This window comes from Nasonia vitripennis (genome assembly GCF_009193385.2).
Source record: "Nasonia vitripennis strain AsymCx chromosome 2 unlocalized genomic scaffold, Nvit_psr_1.1 chr2_random0008, whole genome shotgun sequence".
Lineage (NCBI taxonomy): Eukaryota > Metazoa > Arthropoda > Insecta > Hymenoptera > Pteromalidae > Nasonia > Nasonia vitripennis.
The window spans coordinates 788,581-813,325 of NW_022279615.1; the positions used below are offsets into that span (position 1 = coordinate 788,581).

The following is a 24,745-nucleotide window of genomic DNA, read 5'->3' on the forward strand; positions in this document are numbered from 1 at the left end:
GTTCACCATCGCTTCACTTCAACCCGTGAAAAGAATACTCAAGCCACAGATTGGCACACTGGATATCGCTCGACAAGTCGTACCAAGAGTGCGGTGATTGAAACGTTGCTAGTTGAGCTACTGCTGCTGGCTCGTTGGGATCAATATAGGCCAACTCCTTGATTATAAATTCGCCGTTTCGCCCCTTGAAGCTCTGGGTATCAAGAATTGAATACATTTTATCTATGACAATATTACTCATTATTAGGAATAAATTGATATATGAAATATTTAAAATATACTTACAAATGCTACGGCAAGCTTTCTCAACTAATGTAATGTAGAGCACAGTATACTGCTTGAGTACACTCGAAAATGTATACAAACACAGAGCAGACGACTGCTAAATATACTCGAAATTCGTACCCCTTGCACTAAACAAGCTCCTCAAGCTCGATTCATTCACGCTTGCGACGTGCAACGTGTCTTTCCATGTTTTTTTGGATGACATCAGCTACCCTCTCTCTCATACGTTTAAATGCATCTTCCATAGTCCCCACTCAGGCCTCTACAAGCAGTATTTTCGTTCAAAGCGCACCGTTTTTCTATATCGCGCACGGTGCAGCAAATACAGCTAGATCCTCGGATTTTTTGACTACCCTATCTCTCGTACTTTTAAATGCGTTCCCCATAGTCCCCACTTTAGCGTATTTTCAGTGCATCGATTATCTACAGCCAGCGCAGTGCAGTCGAAACAGCTAGATCTTCGGCTCTCTCTCTCTCTCTCTCTCTCTCTCTCTCTTTCTCTCTCTACTGCATACACAAACGTGCGCACTAGCTTTTTCTCTCGCGCATTGCTCACACATCTAACAGTGGTCAAGTAGTAGGCGCACGCACACTACTCTTACATTGGGCATTAGACCTCTGTTTTACCATCCAACACTCGTATAGTCGTATCTGACGGTAAAGAATAGATCTCTTTTATCGCTCTTCTTTTCTCTCATTTACATTAGACTTTTTATCTCAAATGTTATAATAATACTTTACAATATCAATCTGAAGTATAAATTAAAATATCTAAATTAAACAATATTTTTTTATTCTATGAATAGATATTAACTGTGAAAATGGAGGATATTATGAATGAAAACTTACAGCAAGTTAAGCTCTTGGAAAAGGTCAAAAGATTATCATTTTCTACTACAAATATAATTGATTTATTCACTATAACACGATGGAAACATCAATTTCTTTTAACATTAAAAACATTTCGTAAAGTTTTGAGTACTAGAAAGCTTACAGTTCAAGAACGACAAAGCATTATACGTACTATGGGAAAAGTAGAATGTATGAGAGCAAGACTTGAAGTTATGACTAAAAAAAAAGCGGTGCTGGAGTACAAGTAAATAAACAAAATACTGTCACTGATCGTGTATGTTGGATTGATATGGATAACGCCTTTGAAAACCGCATGAGGACTGCTGTTATAGGAAATTTGACACATATTGATATAATTAATTTCCTACGAGACTCTGCAATATTATTTTCACGAAGAATAAAAAGTATGATGCGCTCAAATGATAAAATTAAAATTAACACTGTTTTATCATGTAAATTTACAAAAACATGTGTAAAGACTAATGTTAATGTGGAAGAAAAAGAAAAAGAGTGCATTGAGACTAAATATTTTAACACAAAAAATCATGAAATTGTATCTGCAACATTGTTAAACAAATGGTTCAAGTCTAAAGTTATTGAACCTCTACTCACAGATACTGAAGAATTTCAAGAACGTGATTCTGGTTGGACTCTACATTCTATTGAAAACATACAGATAAATATATATAAATTTAATCCAATGCGTACTAATAGCTTTTATATACCATTACCAGCATTCATAGAGAAAAGAAAAGCATACATAAATGTTAAAAATTATGATAACAAATGCTTTATATGGGAAATTTTATCTGCATTATATCCAGTAAAACATGGATATCATTCTAATAGATTGAATAGTTATATTCAGTATGAAAACATTTTAAATATGAAAGGTATTGAGTTATCAGTATTATTGAAAAGTATACCAAGATTTTAAAAGAAAAATAATACAATATCAATAAATGTGTTTGGTCTAGATAACAAAGATATTACACCTCTCTATTTAACATCATGTAAAAAGAGTAATCATATAAATCTTCTTTTACTCACAAATAATAATTTAGATGGTGGTGGTGAAAGTGATGAGTTTTTATCTTAATCACATTATGTATACATTAAAAGTCTGTCACGTTTAATCAGTAATAATTTGACAAATAGGAAAAAGAAACTCTATGTTTGCGATAGATGTTTAAATTTTTTTTTATAAAGAAGATGACTTAATAAAGCATGAAGAGCATTGCAAAATATTAAATAAATGTAGAATTAGACTTCTTAATGTAGAAAATAGTTTGATAATGTTTAAAAGTTATTGCTACAATGAAAAGTTACCTTTCATAATCTATGCAGACTGTGAGTGTTTGTTAAAACTGTGACATGTCTGCCTCCTGCTCGCGCACAAATTACACGAATGAGCCCTGCTAAGCTTCGAGCTGGCGCGCAGGAAGCTAACGTGTCGCAAAAGTTGTCGATTTGACGACAAGGATCGGCCTCGGCTAACTCAGCGTCTCCGCTTTAGCGGACCGCGGAGAGTGGCGGGATCCTTTCTGCTTGGCCAGCTGAAATGTAAATTGGAAGCGGGGTTTGCATGCAGAATAAAGATTTTCACTCGGTTCATTCGTGCTTATCCTCTCGGACTAGTCACGCCCGGTATACCTTTATTTTCCTAAATTAACAAATAGAATATCTTCCGGCCGTCGCCCGGTCCGGATATTATATGCTCGCGTGTATCTTGCGTACTCGAGGCGCTTATCGAGCTACAGCGTCTATCGCGCTGTTTGCGTCACGCGCTTTTCGAGAGAGAGAGAGAGAGAGAGAGAGAGAGAGAGAGAGAGAGAGAGAGAGAAAGAAAGAGAGAGGGAGAGAGAGGGAGAGAGAGAGAGAGAGAGAGAGTAACAGGTGCACTGCGCGCCGACACTTACAGGATATTCAGTGCGCCGTCGGTTTCTGCTGCGTCGCTCGAAGTCGGCCGCGCGCTGCTCCAGGAATCCGTCGAGTTGGTCGTGCCCTGTTTCTTCTCGCCCTTGTCACAGACGCACACGTCTGCAACGCGAGCTGCGAGACGAGTCAGCGATAAGAGTCCGCAGAGCCGTACTACGATGCATAGCATGCGCTTGTATCGTAGACGTTAGCTCAGTTGTTAGAGCTCCCGCTTGTTAATCTCGGGGTCCGCGGTTCAAGCCCACGTCTATACTCTTTTTCGCTTTCCGACTCGTCTCCTCTCCGTCCGTTACACCCTCATGCGCCCAGGAGATCCTGCCTGCGGCTGCGCCTCTCTCTCCGATCGGGCTGATGCTCGCCCTCTGATCGGGATCGCCGTGCTGGGCCCGCTCCGTCCGCTACTCACCTCGTCGAAAGCGCCGGGTACCTCTTGCTGCTGTCGCAGCTATCGGAAGAGTGACCAGGCTCGTTTCGTTGCCTGGTATGTCGGCACCCCTCTCTTGGCCCTTCGGGGTGAGCTGATGTTTGTTTCTCGGCGACTAGGCGCCGTTTCGGGTATAGCGCTGGCTCTCGTGTCGCGCTATACTTTCTCTCTCTGATCTCTCTCGCACCTACCTTGCTTGTCCTATGCTTGCTTCACGGGTGACTCCTGTCGCCTCGGTAAGCGTCTCGTAGGTGCGTGTCGTGTAGTGTCTGTGTGTGCGTAAGCGCTGCTTACGCGCTTGTATGTGCTGTATGCACGCTGCTTTAGGTGTGTGCGTGTGCCCTGTCACAAACCAATAAGTCGAGATGAAAAAACAAACACACAACCCATACAAAGTCATGAAATGTATAGTATAGGTTACTATCTGAAATGCAGTTATAACGATTCACTATGAAAATATGACTTTTATAGAAGACCTGAAGCGTCAAGATGGTATGCTAAACAGTTGAGAAGTATAGAAAAACAAATAAGTGCTTTATATGCGAACCCTTTACCTATGCCAGTTCTATCTCAGACTCGATTAAGAGATTATTATGATTCAAAAACGTGTCATATTTGTAAAAAATTGTTGAATGATGATGCGAAGGTGCGTGATCACTGTCATCTCACTGTAAAATATCGAGGACCTGCACATGCTACCTGCAATCTAAACTATCAAGATTCAAAAATAGTTCCAGTTGTGTTTCATAATTTAAGTGGTTATGATACACACTTTATTATTTCTGATATATCAAACCTTTTTCCAGGGCAAATTGATTTACTACCTCTGACAAAAGAATAATATAATTCATTTACGAAGCATGTAGAAGCAGACAATATATTTAATATGCCATGTATTAATAAAAAGGTCGTAGGACTTATGAAAGATGAATGTAATGGTCAGATTCTTACAGAATTTGTTGGATTGAGAAGCAAAATGTACAGTACACGTGTTGATAATCAAGGTAGTATGAACAAAAATCAAGGGTATCAAAGATTCAGTTGTAAAGAAAACCATTGAATTTAATGACTACTTGGACTGTCTACGAAATTCATGCATTCAGAGTCGAGAGAAGTACGCTATAAGATCCAAACTTCACAAGGTGGAGACTATTAGACAGAGGAAGATTGCTCTCAGTCCTTACGATAATAAAAGATTTCTTCAAGACAATACTACTGATACGCTTGCCTGGGGACACTACAAAATATCGCGAAATGGGTAAGTTCGAATTATACACATACATACATATTTCACGTAAAATTCAATTTAGAAACGTCTGATTCCAGCAAAGAGAAGCGTGTACGATTTGAGGAAGAGCCAACCATACGCTTGATGTATACATGGAAAATGTCGCATCATGACGCTCGACGTGGCAAGTGGGAGCAGGTCGCACGTAATTGAGAACGTTTTAGGATAAGAATTTTACAAATAAATGAAATTATAATGCCAGTACTTGTGAAAAAAATTGAAGGAAATTTAAAATAAATGAACAATAAATTTTACATCAATTATAATTTATTAATGTTTTTTTACATATCATTTTTATTAATCCAACTGTTGTGAGTATTGTCAAATCCTAACCATTTTACATAAACTCTAACACCACTTTTTTTTAAACTTTCTCAATTAAATAGAGATTTGGATATTGGGTCTTTAGAAGTTCTTCCTCGTAGAATCCTCCAGCTATTGGTTATTCTTGATAATCTTTTAGATGATAAGTATAGGGTTTCGTAAGTGAAACTCGCGTTATTGTAAAGACTTCAGTTGACAAATTAGGTGTATAGCCCTTATCGAAAACCTCCTTGATTCGGCTTACACGTACTTTATCTCCAATTTTAAATTTAGCTCGTTTAAACAAATTTAGACTGTTTGACTTTTTCCTTTTAATTCGATTAAAAATACGATTAACTTTGCTTTTCTCTACTTCTGCAGGCTTCAGTCCTATTGTCCGATGTCGACTATTATTATACTGCAATGTTAAATCTTGTAAGATATCCAACCAATTGTAGCTACCACGCAGACTAAATAAGTTCCACATCATGTTTTTTAGAGTGCGATTAAAACGTTCACAAATTGATGCTTTAACATTACTATAGGTGGAGTATAGATGAATTTTCTAACTTTTCATTAGATTTTTGAAATCTTTATTGTAAAATTCTTTTCCGCGATCTGATTGCAAATTCTTGGGTTCTCTTTTTAGGTATTACCCCGTATAAAGAGTTTCGAAGAAACGTCTTATACCCTGGGCAAACGCCTATTGGATTTGACCAAAAATGTGGTTTTTTCAATTCTTTTTGAGCTATTTTTCATAAAAGTATTCCTGCTATTTTATAGAAAATTGAATTCTGAACAAATTCACAGTATTTAAAAATTCTAAATACCCAATCGAAAAAAATCTTTCTAGTAGCGAAGCCTCATTCTCCAAAAATTGACTTTCCGCCCGTGCGCAGGACCTGATGTTCATAAGAAGTGACCTTATATTGCACAACACACTTACTCAAAACAACTTTTTTCAGTCAAATTCACTATGTATATTAAATATACCATATTCCACATGATCACCATGTATATGCAACTTTCTAGGCATACTTTTGTAGCCCAATAAAGGTAGAAACTGACATTTCTTCATTATACTCGTACTGAATTCTTGAAAATCTAAACTTTTCACACTTGCTTCTATGAAATACTTGTAGAATGACTATATATGTTCAATATACTATATTCTAAGCCATCACTAAGCATATGTATATCTATATATACGTATGTTTGATATTTTATCCCTCCGCATAATAAGATTGTTTTCACTCTAACTATATTAAACACTTGCACTGTAACTGTATATTATCATACTCATCACCATGTATATACACGCATACTTTTACTAATTTATACGAAGTAATCTTATATTACACTTCATACTTTCTTGAATCGACTTTTTTCACTCAAACTCACTATATATACTGAATATACGATAATCTGCACAACACCTAGACTAAATTTTCAAGATAATCTTCTAACTGCCATTCCGGCTTCGGTATAGCCGTGGCTGCTAAACAGATAGAAGTGTTGCCACTGTCGTGACTGAAGATTAGGCTTGTTACATGCAAAAAGGAACAGAAACAAATAAATAATGACCCACTATGTTAAATAAGTATTATCCCGTAGTGCAGCATTTATCAGGAATAATTTAGTCTGTTTCCTTAGCTGGAATAATGCTATTGCGAATAAGGTCCCGTTGATTATTATTTTCAAATCGTATTATTAACTTAAATTTTTCATAACACGTGCATCGAACACGCGCTTTTCGTCTACGAAAAAGTGGAGCGAAAGTCGAGTTTGTCAAGCCTTTTTAGTGTTTTTGTGTGTATATGTATAAATAAACACAATTAAACACACACATATACATATATCTTAAGGCGAAAGTGTTTTTTCCCTAGGGGCGAAAGTCAGCACTTCCGCCCCGGGAGCGAAAGTAGACAGAACGTTCGCCTCCAAAATTTTCAAAAATTTTCAAATTTTTTAATTTTTTAAAAATTTCAAAATTTCTGAAATTTTTGAAATTTTAAAAATTAAAAAAATTTTTTAAATCCTCAAAATTTTTTAAATTCATAAAATTTATTAAATTATTAAAATTTTTTTAATTCTGCTTTTTTAGGCAGGCTAAAAAGAGCGCTATCGAGGCCCTGATTATAAAAAACACGGTACACAACAAGGGGCGAATCGGCTTTTTCAGACTCGGATGATGATTGAGTTCTCGTGTCCATCTTGGGCGTCTGCGGCGCCTTTGATTCCCATTCGTGCTCAATCATCGTCCTCGCTTGAAAAAGTCAACTTTCGCCCCTAGTTGTGTAATGTACTATTATATGTTATTATCCCTGTCAAAAATATTTACATCAAATTTTACATAAAATTTTATGTAAAGATTTTAAACTATTAGATATATAATTTCACATGCACAAATAAAATTGTAAAACTTTACGTAATATTTCACATAAAATTTTACCTTCTGATTTACGTACAATTCTATTTAAAATGTTACGTAAAGTTTTACAATTTAATTGATTTATGTAAAATTGTACACGTAAAAGTTCTAAATTATTACATAAATATTGATGTAAAATTTGGTGTGAATATTTTTAACAGAGTATCATTACAATCCCTAAAATGTTTTATACACAAATCAATGGTCATTCAAATTCAACATTATTTTTTGCTGCAGCAGACCAATAAAAGTATTCGAATGAAACTGACTAGTTTTATTTAGATTATGCAATTGACGAATCTAAAAAATTGATCTGTTACATAAGAATACGAATTTCTTCTATAAAGCATGGTCAGTATATTGAAAATACCATCTCATAACACAACCGGTAATTAGAACAGGAAAAAAAGACGATGTTTCCTCTCATCGTCAAGTCTTACCCCATTACAGTTTAATGAATTTATTAACAATATTTGAATATCTGCATACTTTGTGTGTGTATGTACTGTGTCTATGTGTGTGCATGTATGTGTGTTCATTAGTGAACCTTTAAATTTCGGCGAGTTCTTTATGTAAAAAGGAAAGCGTTTCGTTTATTGCGATGTTTTGAAATAGTATTGATTTCATAGCTTGAGTTACACATTTTCCAGTTTTCTGTTTCACTGGCACAGTCCAAGCATACTTTGAGAATACATCAATACCTGTGAGCAGGTACTTAAACCGTTTATTTTGCTTGGCATATGGAATCATTTGAACAAGATCTGCTTGCCAAGTTTCATCGATATCTTTGCTGAGAAAAGAACGACGTGTATAATTACGTCAATCAGGTTTATGAAGTTCCTCCACTACCTGTAAATCTTTTTCAAATTTATCAGCTCTTTGTTTAATCAACTTTTTTACAGACTTTAAATTTACAGCATCATCTTGATCCACAGCATCACCAATATAACACAGTTTTCGATTCTCTAAATCAATATTTTTATCACTACTCAGCTTAAATCCTAGTCCAGGCGGTCCTCGAGATGTGCTTGCAAGGACTAGTTGACGTTTAAACACGTCAATACTGATCTCGATACTGAGTTTTTACAAAATAATTTCAGCTTCACGAAGCTCCTCAATGATTGATTGTATTTCATTGACATGGTTATTATTGCCAGCAGGTGTTTCAGCTATAAGTAATCTTAAACGGTCTACAAGCTCATTTGGATCATTCCAATAACGGTATTCAGTATGGATATTTTTATGGGCAATCTTATATGACATAAGCCCCTTACCATTTTTACCAATTTTGAGAATTTTACTCATAAAATCAGTATATTTCTTACTTATATTTTCATGAATATCTTCCTCGCATTATAGTATTTTTTGTGTGCATTTGTGCCTTTTAAAATCTTAGCATAATTCTTCTTATCATTGTCAGTGATTAAAGTGTCATCAGAATATTTCTTAAACAACGATTCCACTAGCCTGATATCTTTTTCATATACTTTATTACCAACGATAATTTTATCTTTGTTAAAACTTATAGGAGTATTTTCAATCATAAGTTTATCATCATGCATTTTCCGCACTCCATATACTGTATCTAAGGCTCGTGTTTGATCCTTAAGCAACAATCGAATGTTTTCATTGACATTAGCGCTCATAACTATTTTTTCATCATCCGAAACATCTGATACAATCCCATTTGGGTCGCCTATGAAGTGGATCGAGAATGGAGTTTTTCGAGTCGTCCACTACGGTGGGCGTGCATAGATTCATATATATGTATGTATATATATGCATATATATATATATATATATATATATATATATATATATATATGCATATATATATATATATATATATATATATATATATATATATATATATATATATATATATATATATATATATTATATTTAATTATTTTATTTATTTAAATATATTTTTAGTAAAGTTTTTAAAATTTAGTAAATCAAAATTTTAATAAACTGCAAATTTTGAAAATTTGAAAATTTTGAGAAATTTTGAAAATTTTGGAAAAGTTTGAAAATTTTGATATTTCGGACATTGTTTCAACAGTTTTTAACGATTTAAAGCTTTAGTAAGGAGATGAACAAAAAAAATTAATTGAGCGGACCGAAAATGGTCGTTTTCGCCTCTAGAGGCGAAAACGACCATTTTCGGTCCGCTCGATTTCCGATTCTCCGATTATTGTAGGCTCGTTCTACCTATATAAGGGGCGAAAATGGATTAATTGATACATGTATTGTGATCAGGGACTCTCGCTCTACTTTTTGTGTGACGCTCGGAAAACCCCATTTTCGGCCCAGTTTATAGGCGCCGAAAATGGTCTTTTTTATGCACGTGTTATAAAAAGGTATTTGTATATATTCTTTATGTCTATCAATAGGTTGAATATTAGACAATCTCTGAAAATTAACTACAGATTGCATATCAACAATCGAGTAAAATTTTAAAATGTTGAATTCAAGTATATGGTTATCATTGAATTGACTTTGAGAATTAGAATAATTTCCAATTCCTTTTTAAATAAGTAGATCTATAGTATCATAAATGTATCATAAATTATCGTACAACAGCAAATCATCTATTGTTCATTTTTATTTTCATCAAGTATTTCAGCACTAATAAATTGGTGTAAGTGATTTACAGCATACATTTTTTTTTACTTTTTTTTAAACAAATGTCACATCGATCGTGACAAATTGATGTAGAAAACAATAGAATTTAAGTACATAGCAAAACACGCTAGTTTATATTAAAATGTTCATAATTGAAGCAGTTAAGCTGTCGATCGCCATTCAAAGCTTTGTTATTAACAAATCCTTGGATAATTCAATGTTCATCACCGCTGTGCATAGTAATTGCTTTGACTTCTACTCGCGTCGAAGGATATTTAGCCGTAGTTTTTGAGAGTGATTGAGCGTGTGCTAGCAATATACCCGGACTGATTTTAACACGCCTGACTAAAAGATTGGCCTCCTCAATGTGTATAGTACAGTAACCCGATGGATCCATTAGACAGAAGTTATCACGAGATTTCACTAAGCGCACACTCACTACAACTCCAATGATCAACAGCTTCTCCTGATTAAACACATCTGTATGAAGATGTCCAATAAGGTCCGCAGGTTTATTTGGAGCAGGAAATTTTCTCTCCACAAGACTCTCGTTTTGATTTTCCGTGTTGTTCATTTTTTCTGCCGTATCGCTGCACCACAAAACAGTCGACAAGTGAGAAGATTTAGCGGCATTAGACCTATAAATTTAGTTGGAGGAAGCTACCTGCCAATGAATTGGCAGCGGTTTTTCTATTGACACCTAAACGTGAAAATGCTTTTAACTTTAGTAAGTAGCAAAAAATCAGTTATTTACTGTGAAAATTAATTGCTATACATTTTACATGAAAACGCTGAATGTAAAAATTGTAGATATTTTGAAAACACAACTTTTCACCGTAGCAAATATATATATATATATATATATATATATATATATATATATATATATATATATATATATATATATGAATTCATAGGGAGGGACTTTAACGACGTGCAACGACACCCTAATAAGAGAAAGCAAAAGTTTTGAGAAAAATCGGTTTTTACATTTTAGCTCCTTACTAGAGAACCGCTTGACGAAATCATTTAAAATTTTAGCAGCTGATAGCTTTTTTTATGGTAAATCACTAAATAAAATTTTGAAGTATTTGACCACATTGTTTTAGAGATATAAGGAATTAAAAAACTTAAAAAAAAATTGAAACCTTAATATCTCAAGATCCATAGGGGTTTGAAAACTGCGCAATGAACTTCGCCAGAACACAAAATATCTACACTTTCCCAAAATTTTAAGTGCAATAAGGCCTTTTTACGTCCGTAATGAAGGCACAAAAATAAACTTATTTTATCCAGTTTTCGATTTATTATTGAAAAATAAATAGTCAAATTACTTGAAATTTTGATGGGATATAGTTTGGCACGTGACCCATCGACGTGATTTCTTTCGCGAGGTTATGATGTTTAGTTTGAGATATAATTTTTTTTTTTAATCACCTTTCACATTTTATCTGCCGAACAAAGCGGTCGATCTTGAGGACCAAACGAGGAAAGTAGTTAATTTTATTCTCTTTCAAATGCATTTTAGCTGAATTGTTTGTAACAATGAGATGATTGAAAAAACTCAAAATAGTGTTTTTCAAAAATCCAAAAATGGCCATAAAAAAAATAGTTGAGAAAATAAAAAATACCTGTTTTTTCCGAATTCAGAACACAAAAATAAATATGCATGTCAAATTTAATTGATATTGACGGAGTAGTTCCAGAAATATTACGTGTTAAATAGTTTAAATTTAACACACACACATCCATACGGACATTTTCTTAAAAAACTTGATTTGAACTCCTAACACACCAACATGTATTTTCTAGAAGTTTTGACGAAAGTCAAAATTTTACTATTACAAAGCTTTCTCTAGGAGGAAGCAAAAGTTGTATTTTCTGAAGATCTAAAACTTTTATATTTAACTTTTTTCGTAAAATGCTTAGATTTCGAGTTACAGCATAAAACCTGTTTTTTCCAAGTTTTGGACTGTAAACTACACCCTAATATATACACACACAATCATCCGCACGGACATTTTTTAAAAACGTATAATTCAAACTCCAAACACCTCCAAATACGTTTCTATGAAGTTTTAGCGAAACTGAAAAATTTACTATTACAAAGCTTCCTCTAGGAAGTAGCAATACACAGAAATAACCTTGGTAACCTTCTGGTCATTTAAATTCAACGAAAAGTGATCTACACCTAGAAATGTCACACCAAACGTGAATCCCGGTTTACGTTTGGTTTGACATTGTATCTTAGGTCAGTTTTCTTTGTGTATGTGGGTTGTGGGAAAGAATTTTGCTTCGATTGCCTAGCGAGATATCTGCAAAAGAACCGAATAAAAACGCTCTCATTTAAATAATGAGATATTCCTAAAGGCACGCTGATATAGAAGGTATTGTGCTAATGGGAACTTCATTTTTTGGTGGCTACGTGTGATATCAAACTAGACATCTCAAAAAAATTTAATGCAGGGAATAACGAATACCTTATTAATATACTAAACATTAATTGTATAAAAAGAATATATTTTTAAATTATTTAATTTATATTAATAATATTTTTTTTAATCAAATTCAAAGTTTTTATATTTATTACTCTATAGGATCAGCAAAAAATTTTACAGAAGCTTTCCCAATATCACCACGTCAACCTCGTAGAAAAAAATCACTAAAGGGCTATTTTATCAACTCTAATGATATTTGTAATAAAAGTAATAATAGCAATAAACCAATAAACACATTGGAAGATAGACAATGCAAAAGTTTTCGAACCCATATAGATAGAGCCAAACCAAGAAAAAGCCCACATAGACCATTACCAGGTAAGTCAAAGCTATTAAAAATTTGTTTGAGATTGGAATTTTCAGTATAATGATACAAACTTATATTTATTTACAGACATAGTCGCCAAACTTGCTCAATCTTCTTCTGAATCAGAATTTGAAATACAAGATTACGCTTATACAAGAATAAATAACATAAATTTTATTGAACAGAAATCGGAAGTTAACTTTAAAAATTGTTTGGAAGCTTTCGAAAATACAACACCGTTAAACATGCAAAAAAAAAATCATAAACGGAAACAAAAATTTTAACATTCAAAACAAACAAAAAAATAAATGCCAATGATATCGTTTTCTGACAAAATTATACATTTGTTATTCCAAAAAGGAAATAAATAAATGCATGAGCGTTTTTAATCGCATGATTATAACATTTTCACTTTTAAGTCCAATATTAGTTATTCACAACAAAGTTTGCTACTCATAAAGAGAATTAAGAAATCGCTGCCAAATTTTTGACACAATACTCTTTGCAACCTCATGTATTGTTTTAATTTGATACTCTTGCGACGGGCGAGAATCATAAAGCGTGTTTAGATAATTCTCGGCTCGCCTTTACTCAGGAGAGAAAAACCATGCTTATCGCAGGATGTTTTGTCTCATGGCGAATCTTAAGGGGCAAACAACTTTTAAACCCTAAAAAAAAGATTTATAATATAACATTACAAATTTAAAGTAAATTATTTGAAATTTTTTCTAGTGATATTTAGTAATATTACTTATACTTTTACTGCAGTAAATCATTTATCACATCCACTTACTCATTGTGGCAGTCGGTGAAATGGTTTGGAAATATTTCCCTGTCTATAGAATTCCAAGTAAACAAGTGGTTTTTTTGGATTAAAATTTTAGGAGAACACTTTGTATACCTTTAGTTTTGGTATGAATGCAGGCTTTTTTATTTGAATGAGTAAAATATGTTTTATGAACAAAAAGATGAAATATTAAGCGAAGAAAAGGAATAAAATATATGACCAGAAAACAATTTGATATTCTTTTCCTATAAGGTATTCTTCTTTTTTCGACTCTAACTCCTTACAGTATATATTATCCTCATCCCGTATCAAGATAAAGGTATCTACACCTTCTACACCATAATAAATTTTTATGTTCGGGCGATTTTGTGAAATCTTTCTTCTTCTACTTTCAACTTAAATCGTAATTGAAAACAAAATTTTCAATGGTATCAAATTTCAATTAGTTTTTAGCAATAAAAGCACTTAAAAAATGTCCGTCCGTCCGGATTTTTTTTGCATTTATTCTACAAAACTTGATGTATTTTATGTATAAAAAACTATTTGGTGGTATAAACAAGTAAATATGATAAAAATATACATTACTACCATAAAACATTTTTAAGATTGGTCCAGATGAAGGGGATGCTGCAAATAATTATTTGTGAAGATTTCGTCTTGTTTTCAAATCCATGTGTTCATGAATATGAAATGACGGATGCTGTATGTATTTATGCATATCACAAGATGTAATCTGCAGATTCGGTCCAAATAAAAGATATGCTGCAAATAATTATTTGTGCACACTGATCAATTCTTCGGACAGTGGCTGCACATAGCATGAGCAGCATCTGTACTATGAGCTCTGCGCGGCAGCTTTTCCAATTTTAGGAGCGCTACTGCCCTGCGAGCTATTATTCCACCGAAATTCCGCGGTTTCGATCCGACAGCAACGCCACACGGGAGGAAAGAGCACTAAACGGGAGCACTGTTGTTTAGTGCATTATTCACTCGGGCCGGGGCAGCAGCTGCCCAAAGAATTTCTCAGTGCAGATTTGATCTATTTATTAAAGCTATGGGTTTGTGAATAACGAATGCTGTACATATTCATACACATTACCAGATGTTACAACAATTTTCCCTCTAAAAAGGTAATTTTTGCATATATCAGGAAAAAATTTATCAATTGCTTTAAAAGCATGTCTTGAAGCCATTGATATTTCATCCTAAATTATAATTTTTACATTTTTAATATATTCATCAAATTTTGAATAAGGAAAAATAGTACACATTGTTTGTTTATTAATATTTAATAGTAATTTGAAAGTACAATGGACAGTTTTTCTAATGATTATTAAATTAGCAGTAATACCAGTCCAGGCCATTGTAATGAACAAAACATTCATTAAAATTAAATATTTAATCATCACGTTATGTAAATAACATTCATTACTACCACCTTAACCATCGATAAAATAATATTAATCTCCTATATTGTTAATTGTAGCATTAATGATTAGATTAAACATTTTTTTTTATCTGCAGACAAAGAATCGATCAATGTTTCTAAATTTTCACTATGATTACATTGTAACGGGATGTAAATTCGATCACCAAATAACTCGTAGAACGACTGGATCGCGTTCCCTCGATGCGGCGGAGGATTCCTCTCCACCCGCGAAACACCACCGTTGCATGCAGCTGTTTCAGCCGCTTCTGTTAGCTGGGTCTACGCGCCGCCCGGCGCGTGCTCGGCTGCTCAACTGCGTTAAATAAATACTCTTAAATAACGCCCTCGGAGGCGGCGGTATTCGCAGGAAGGAACAGGGATCGGAAATAAGCGAACGAGGTTCAGAAATGACGACAACTCACGTTAAATAAAGAGACTACTAGGGTTATATTTGTCAGTCGCGAAATAAACGTGAAGTTACAATGATAAATTATAATACGCGAGTCGCCAACAACTTTGCGACTCGCCGCGACGCTAAAATATTCGCGCTCGCACGCGTGTATCGACGTGAAGGTCGCGCGCGCCGGATCACCCTCGCATGGGTGATATCCACTCACCAGGCACTCTCTCTCATGCACTGCGCGCCACACAAACCTTCACTCTTTCGTCGAAGACGCTCGTAGTCCTGGACAGGCCGCAAGACTCCGTAACCACCCTGGACCGCTATGCTAAGGCTGGGGTCACCGGCCTCCGCGTCACACTCACACACGCAAAATGCGTCTCGAAGTCGCTGGACACAGCACAGCACCAACAATACCGCGAGACCTTGGAAAACTTAGCGAAGTCGCGTGTATATTTAGCGAAGGCCGAGAGCTATCTGAGCGCGCTCCTGAAGGATTAGCCCGCGCGCTCGCCCTCTCTATCTCTTTCGCGCCTATTACCGAATTCGCACGTGTTTATTATCGCGCACGCGACTCTACGCGATTTTGTCGCGGCACAGCGGTACTCATACCGCTACGAGTTGGCTGTGGTGCTCATATCGTCTAGATATCGTCGCCCCCTACGAATAAATATATAAAATGAGATTTCATTTTCACGCGACGAAAAGCTTTACATTTCAAATCTCGCCATGAAGAAGTTCACATTTCAACAATTGCTGCAAAGAATAGCTTACTTCACCTTTTTGCCCCAAAGACTGAGATTTCATGTTTTTGCCACGAAGACTAATACATTTCACGTTTTTTTTCGCGAAGACTAACACGTTTTACATTTTTCCACGAAGACTAACATATTTCATTTTATTTGCCACAACGACTATTGCGTTTCGGAGGCAACATGTTAAAACAGTGAATTAATGTTACATGTTAACAGTAAATTAATCAAAAGAGTTTTAAAAATAAAGTCGAGATATGTCTATAAAATTTTTTATTTCGACGAATTTTCAAAATTTTTTCAGTGGAAAAAAATAAAAATTCCATCCGTAAGAGAAATTTGTGTAGACAATATCAGAGGCTACATAAATTTAAGCGTACAGTACAATTTTACGCAAGATGAAGATAAGCTTCAGAAATTGAAAAATAATTTTGGATGGAAAGCCATGAAGCGCTACCAATTGCCTAAAGCTTACAAAGAAAAAATTCCTTTAAGCGAAAAAAAAAGCGAAGACTTTCAGGCAATGATTGCAATGGCTAATACCTTCTCAATTCCACAATTTTTTATCACGGAATTATATAAAAATAAACAAATTATTATTATAAATTATTTTTTATTATTCATTTTAACCCTTGTTTGATTTTATTGTATGCACTTTGGTGTTCATAGATTTATCAGAATTTGAAATCTGTTGGTCCTCGTGTCAAAATCTTAAATCTGTTAGTCTTCGTGGCAAAAACGTGAAATCCGTTAGTTTTCGTGGTGAAAATGTGAAATCTCATAGTCTTCGCGGCAACTATTGAAATTTAATGCTCCTCGTCGCAAAGACGTGAACTCTCGTGGTTTTCGTGGCTAGAAATGAAATCTGGCAGCTTTCGCGGGGAATTTGGGATCTGATGTTTTTCTTAGGGGGCGACGATATATGGAAATCATACTAGCGCGATTCACCTCACTCCTAACGTCGCTCGCTTGAAATATATATTGCAATCATAATAAAATTCAAACTTTGTTAAGATCTTTTTTCTTATTGTCAACTTATAATAGAGGTGGAAGTAATAAAGTTTAAATAATAAAGATTTGAAACACAAAAATTACGCAATAATTTATAATGAAAGGTAAAATTTAAAAACTGAAAATATTAAAAAACTACGACAGTCCAAAAAATAAATTTTAAATTCTAAATTTAGAACAAAAACATTTTTGTTTTAAAAATTGTTTAATTTCATAATTTCAGTTTTTTAATTTTTGCCTTTATGCTTTAATTATGTTGAATTTTAATTTTTCTAAATTTTTGCCGAGTGTTAAGTGACGAAGTTTTTGCATAAATATTCAGAAATATTAAATCAAGAAAAACAAAGACAGTAGGAAAAATCCAGAAACTTCGATGCTTAACGAATGCAAGAAGTAACCCTGTACCAAAAACAAACTTCCCCTCCCTCGGGTGAAAGCGCGCGTGCACAGTCGACGCTGCAGTTTAGCCGTTGACTGTAGCTTAGGCCCATAAGGCCTAATGAGTAAGAAAGAGAGCACGGATAGGCTGAAGTGCGAAGAGAGGAGAAGTAAGCACCCTGCGTGGGAGAAAGCCTCGACTCTCTCTGTAGTACCACCTCCCCCGAATCTCTATTCCAGTGTGTGCGATCCAAGAGTAAGAACGCATTTTATTCATTTTTGAGTATTATATTGAGTGTTACATTGAGTTCTATAATATAGTTTCAATTTGAGTTTTGGTTAATCGTCATAGTCGTCAACGTTAAATTTTTATATCATCAAAGAAGTTATCTATGCATATAGTTATTTATCACTGGCGAGAACATTGACGTGATTTTGTTATGTCAATTTTCTACGTCAATTCGTCACTATCGATGTGACATTTGTTTGATAAAAAGGTAAAAAAAAATGTATGCTGCAAATCACTTAAACCAATTAATTAGTGCAGAAATACCTGATAAAAATAAAAATGGAAAATAGATTATTTGCTGTTGTACGACAATTTATGATACATTCATAATATACTATAGGTGTACTTATTATTTCAAAAGAAATTGGAAATTATTCTAATTCTTAAAGTCAATTAAATGATAACCAGAGATCTGCACATTATTTTCGTAAGGGCATATACTTGAATTAAACAACATTTTAAAATTTTACTCGATTTTTAGATGCAATCTACAGTTAATTTTCTGAGGTTGTCTAATATTCAACCTATTGATAGACATAAAGAATAATACTTTTTTCTGGTTTAAGTACAAACAGACACTGGGTTTGTTTGTGGTACAAAGACAATGTAATACAAAGTTTTGATAGTATTAGCAAAAAATGTCTAGATGATGGTCATAAAATTAAGAAATCGCTGCCAAATTTTTAACACAATACTCTTTGCAACCTCGTGTTTAGATAATTCTCGGCTCGTCTTTACTCAGGAAAGAAACCATGCTTATCGCAGGATGTTTTGTCTCATGGCGAATCTTAAGGGGCAAACAACTTTTAAACCCTGAAAAAAAGATTTATGATATAACATTACAAATTTAAAGTAAATTATTTGAAAATTTTTCTAGTGATATTTAGTATAATATTACTTATACTTTTACTGCAGTAAATCATTTATCACATCCACTTACTCATTGTGGCAGTCGGTTCATTCAAATTTCATAGAAAAAGTTTTATAAGCATAGTACTGATTTTTTTATCAATTTTTGATTAATTTTAACATAACTATCATGTAACTTTTTTTCTATGAAATTTAAACCAAATCCCCTCATTCATACCATAACTAATGTACTTTTAAACAATATCCTGGAGTTTGAGCTAATTTGGGCAATTCATTCCTTTGGAATCTTACGGTCAGTGAATGGACTCCTTACTATACGTAGGTATTATAGAGATATATAGAAGGTCTAAAACGATCAAAAAAAGGTAATTATGTCTAAGAAGAGTAAACAAAATTTGGTTTATTCATATAACCATTTATAAATTTTTAATGAAAAATTTTGATTTTAATTTCAAAGGTGGTGTACCCCCTTAAGTAAACAGCTAAAATGTAAGAACCGATTTTTCTCAAAACTTACTTTCTCCCATAGGGGTGTCGTTGCACGTCGTTAAAGTACCCCCCCCCCCCCCCTATGAATTTCTGTCATACTAAATTATATATATATATATATATATATATACACACATGTGTGTGTGTGTGTGTATTCTGTGAACAAATAATTGACGACAGCCTTCGTATTCTATAATAAAAAAACAAAGGGGCCAACTTTTGGACAATGAACTACCCAAAACTTATATATTAAATTATGTATCAAAAACCGCCACATACATTAGTAGGCAGATTATACTGTATATTAAAACAATATTTTATTTATTAGACCTATAATTTTGTTGGAGGAAGCTACGTGCCAATGAATTGGCAGCGGTTTTTCACTCTGAATCCTTATATTTGTTAATCTAGTCCTGATTCAAGATGAAGGTAAGTGTATTTAATCTATACAATGTGCTAGGTTTAGCTAAAACACACACAGTTTTTTAAACGTATTTGATAAATTTAAAATAACACACGTTTTCTCTGATTACATCAATTGTTACTAAGGTTGGTCGAGCGGTTAAAAGTTTTGCAGTTTTTCAAGCGTGTAATTGTTACATTATTGTGTGTTGTGAGCCGTTGGCTGTTTTTGCGTAATCCTATCATACGTTATAACTACCTAGCGAATTTTTCTTTTATTTAATTTTATTGAAATGTACTTTTACTTAATCTTATGTTGCATCTTGATTGGTTATCTTCGTTGTTTTTGGCACCATTCATTTGTAGATTCAACTTTGAATGTCTTGGCATCAGGGCTGACTGAAGAAGTATCCCATTGGCTGCGGCCTGCTGCTGTAGGTTTATGAGGCTGAGGCCTGCTGATTGCATCGGCAGATAGTATGGGAGGACCGGGTTTGCCATCTCTAGTCGTCTGACCTCATACATCTGTGAGCGCTCTGTGCCGAGCTGCGCAGGGGTGTTGTCGCCTGAAATCAATCTATCGTGGTTTAGTAGCGGGGCCCTCCTTGTTGTGAGATCTTTCCATATAATTATTATAACAACAATAATTGCGAGTATGCTAGTCCCGGAATAAGTCACCGTTGACTGTAGAGATAAAAATCTATCATAAATGTCCTTATATTCGCCTAGTCTATTTGCCTTGTCAATAATATCGCGGAAATCCCATCCCGTTTTTAACATGCGCGTGAGCATGTCCTTTCTAAGGTTTAAGGATTTTGCCGCTCCTTCTTTCTCTAGCGTATCTTTAACAAAGGCTAACAACTTGTTGCCTGTACTGTTTATTAATGAGGCTATGTCTAATTCCGTTTCGTTAAATAATACCGTCGAATAGTTAGCGCGTACTGTGCGCAACGCTACGAGTCGAACAATGTTCGTGCGTGCGGTGCAGCCATGCGGCAAGCGCAGTGTGCCTACGCCGTCAATGTCTATCGTGTTGTCCGTCAGTCGTTTGCAGCTAAAAAAAGTCTCTTCTTTATTTGTAGAGAATATCGAAGTATTTGGAGTACTTGTACGCATCCAGAACGTGTCCCTTGATTTCATGACTTTAATTTTACATTCCGATAAGTTTATGGGAGTTTTGCCGATACTGATTTGAATTTCGCAGCTCGCACCGTCATTGATTTCGTGAACTGGCTCCGTGTTTCTACATATGTGGTCATAGTCATAGTCAGTTAGACGGAGGTGAACTGCGGCGGCCCCTGCACGGGGTCGTACCAGTCGAGCACTTAGGCGAAGCCCATTGTGCTGTGCCACCTGTATCTTAAGAAATTACTTTATAAACCCTTATTTATAGCTTCGGCAACTCAGCAAATGGATGCCAAGCTATTTGACCTTAGCTCTTTTAACACCAAAATGTGTTTAAAATAGTGTAGTGTAATAGTGGATATTATTTTAACTATTTGTAGTGAAACTCGTCGCTCATCTGACTCTACGTGGATTTTCTGCACGCTGATTCGTAGGACACTCAGCTTTCGCGAGATGCGATCTCTGCATTTCATCGTCCAGTGGCTCTTCTCTTGGTAGGGTTTGCTGCAATGGTTGCATTTTGTCAAGCTCGTCTTGGTCTGTCAATTGTATGTTTATAGTTTGATTGCCACTATCCTTTGTACTCCATTTTCCCGTTTTCTATTTTTTTTTTTGACTGATTGACTTGTTTAGTATTGAAATTTCAGTATGTTTTTTATTCTAAGAGTTTCCGAAGTTTATCTGCATTATTCATTGCGTGGTTTGTTTATGCAAGGCTACATAATTTAAATATTTGCGCGTTTTATTTGACACCCGTGCGCCTGCGCACACGTGCGGCTGCACAGATATAATTATTAGAAACTGCTTAAATCACCCCAAAACGCATAATAATTAGTTATTTCCTCACTCACTTTACCCTAATTGACCTTTATCTGTGGGTTTTATTGCCTCGTTATCGAGAGTTATATAAAACTCCTACCCCTCTGTGACCAATATTGGCCTCTTATGAATTGACTTAACTAGATAATATTTAATTGCTCAAGTTTTATTTAAGACTCAAAATGTTTGTTAATATATATCTCTAAAAAAAATTAACTTTAAAAAAAGTAAAAGGTTAGGCGAGTGTTATATATTCAGCAACGAAATAACAGATAAAAAAGAACTGAGATCAATCAACCAAAGTACAGTTTATTATATTTAATTATAATGCAGCAACAACATTTTTTTGGTCAATTAAGGGCTTACTAAACTTAAAGTTAAGTTATATAATAATCAATTAGGAACAACTCTCAAGATACTGACTACTTAACTTGCCATGACTGTTTCATTGTACTTATGGTGTTTTTATGACGTTCTAATTCATGAAATAAAATTTTATTTGTTCATCAATAAACAAAATGAAACGGTCATGGCAAGTAACTTGAGTTAAGTAAGCCCTTTATTGACCAAAAAAAAAGTTGTTGCTTCATTATAATTAAATATAATAAACTGGACTTTGGTTGGTTGATCTCAGTTCTTTTTTATCTGTTATTTCGTTGCGGAATATATAACACTCGCCTAACCTTTTACTTATTTAAAAGTTAATTTTTTTTAGAGATATAACCCCTAATTTTACTTTATTACACCATTTCTCTATCAGGCCCAGTGCGAATTGCATTAGACCTGCTAGTACGTCTTCGTCGTCCCCCCTAATTAGAATGACGATGTCGTCTACATATGCCTGTGCGTTTATACCCGCCTTGTTCAGGATATGGAGCAAGCTATCTACCACCAGGCACCATAGTGTCGGTGGCAGCACCCTCACCCCCCTTGTGGGCATCCCTTCCTCACCACTCCTTTGCTAGAGTACGTTTTCCAGGTTGCCACTATCGTCTTGGTGCTCAGCATGAAGCTGATCCACCTAGCGATAGTTGCTGGTACTGTATGCTCCTCTATGCCTGAAATCACTTCGCCGGTTGTGTAATTGAAAGCCCGATCGATGTCTAGGAAAGCCACCAATACCAAACCTCTGTTATTCATGCCCTTTTGAATGAAGCTAACCGCGTGTACCAGAGCTGTGTCCACCGACTTCCCTGTCAGGTAGGCATGCTGCTTGCTGTGCAGCGGCGCTTCTACAAGTGATGACTACTTGATGTATCTGCCAATCAGCCTTTTAAGGGTTTTAAGTAAAAACGATGTCATGCTGATTGGCCTGAAGTTTCTTGCAACCGTGTATTGTGTCTTACCTGGTTTGGGCAAGAATGCCACCCTCACCTGACCCCATTTATCCGGCATATATCCTAGTGCCAGACAAGCTCGATACAGTTTCTCAAGGCTAGAACTAATATGTCCATGCCTTGTTGCAGCAAAGCCGGAAAAATGCCATCCAATCCTGCCGCCTTGTAGGGCTTAAACGCCCCTAAAGCCCACCTGATTCTTGCCTTGTCTGTTACCCGTTTCGCCATTCTCCAGTCCTCTCCGCGGATGTCAGCCGTACGGCCTCCGACCCCGCTCCTTCCCTGAAGTTTCGAAAGTGGGTTTCCCTCAGGCCCTTTAGGACCTCCTTTCCATTCGTTTCCCAGTTCCCTGTTTCCAATTTGATCGAGTCAGTCACTGGCTTCTTCGGGTGCTGCAGGACACTGCACAGCTTGGCAGTGTCCGATAACGTGCGTCGGCTTTTGCAATTTCACTTCCAACCCTATACTCTGGCCTTTTCGATCTCCTTCTTATATTTTTTTGCTCCGCTCTATACGCCCGTTTGTCCTTGCGTTTCTCTAGTGACTTATTCCACCAGGGAGCGCCCTTCGTTGGCCTCTTTGGTCTAAGTTCACAATTGTTCTCAAAAGAACTTATTATTATTCCCCTTAGGATCCTGCTGCTGTGATCGATATCCTACACCGTCCCGTAAGTGACCAATCTTAGCCGTAAGTTCGTCTCTGTAGCCTACCTAGTTTGTTTTTCTAGGGTTCCTGAACACAATGTGTTCGTGGTCCGACATGGAGACCTCTCCCGACACTCTCCAGTCCATAACCTCAGACCACACATTCCTGGAGCCCAGGGTTAATGTCTATGGCCTCCTTCTATTGCCCGTATTGAGAAAGTCCATGTACGTTACTGCTAAGAACTACACTAGACTTTCTCCTCTAGGATTGCAGTCTGTGCTGCCCGAACACGTGTGATGCGCGTTTGCGTCGCAACCCAATATAAGCTTGGTGCCTTCGGCTTCGCATTCTCTGATTAATGCGACCATTTTCTCCGGGGGGCACGCTTCTTCATAGGGAAAGTATGCCACGGCGAAGATAATGAATTTTCGTTCACCTCCGATGGTCTTGTAGCTTAACCTAGCTGTACATATATCCCTTGAGCAGTGCTTCGACACCGTCTCTACCTGAAGCCGAAATAAGGCACGTTCTAGTCGAAATGGGACTGCCACTGATCAGTGTACCTATTCCGTTTAAGCCTGCGATTTTGCCATTGTGAATCCAAGGTTCTTGAATTAAGCAAATACCTGTACGCAACCCCGCCATACGTCTATCCAGAACAGCCGAGGTACTTTTGCAATGGTGCATATTAATCTGCGTGAACTCTATGGTGGTGTCCGGTACAGATCCGGCCCCATTCATATTTCTCACGCTGTGGCGCTGCCCCCGATCAGCCATTTTGATCGAGAGCACCGCCACCCACATCTACCTCAGTGGTTACCGTAGTAAAACCGGGATCGACCATCATCACCTCTTCTCCTGTCTGTCCCGACACTTTCTCTGTCTTCTCCTTAAACGGGACGACGTGAGCCTTGCTACCTCCACAGAAAGGCCTGAAGTCGAGGGCCTTCAGTGCCTCGACCTCAGTCCTTTCGACAGTACCCGAATAGCCGTCTCCTTCTTTTTACCCTTGGTGCCCACCGTCACCGTTTTAGTTTTGGTGACCACCCAGATATTCA

At 35.8% G+C, this 24,745-nt stretch overlaps 1 protein-coding gene and 1 long non-coding RNA gene across 3 annotated transcripts in view; both read left to right on the top strand.

The window, feature by feature from the left end:
• The window catches only part of LOC100678236 (ankyrin repeat and zinc finger domain-containing protein 1), a 183,980-nt gene that overhangs the window by 131,599 nt on the left and 27,636 nt on the right, over positions 1–24,745 (top strand). The window contains exons 7-8 of one of the 2 annotated variants that reach the window (XM_031925275.1): positions 12,747–12,965; positions 13,042–13,968. The exons of the other annotated variant lie outside the window; for it this stretch is intronic. Coding sequence (XP_031781135.1) covers positions 12,747–12,965; positions 13,042–13,238 — 416 coding nt within the window. The 3' untranslated portion in view covers positions 13,239–13,968. Of the gene's footprint in view, positions 1–12,746; positions 12,966–13,041; positions 13,969–24,745 lie in introns of those variants that run through there. 2 annotated transcript variants of the gene reach the window in all.
• On the top strand, positions 3,056–5,041 carry LOC116416512. The gene is made up of 2 exons (XR_004226899.1): positions 3,056–4,757; positions 4,810–5,041. It is a non-coding gene; the product is annotated as an uncharacterized LOC116416512 (long non-coding RNA).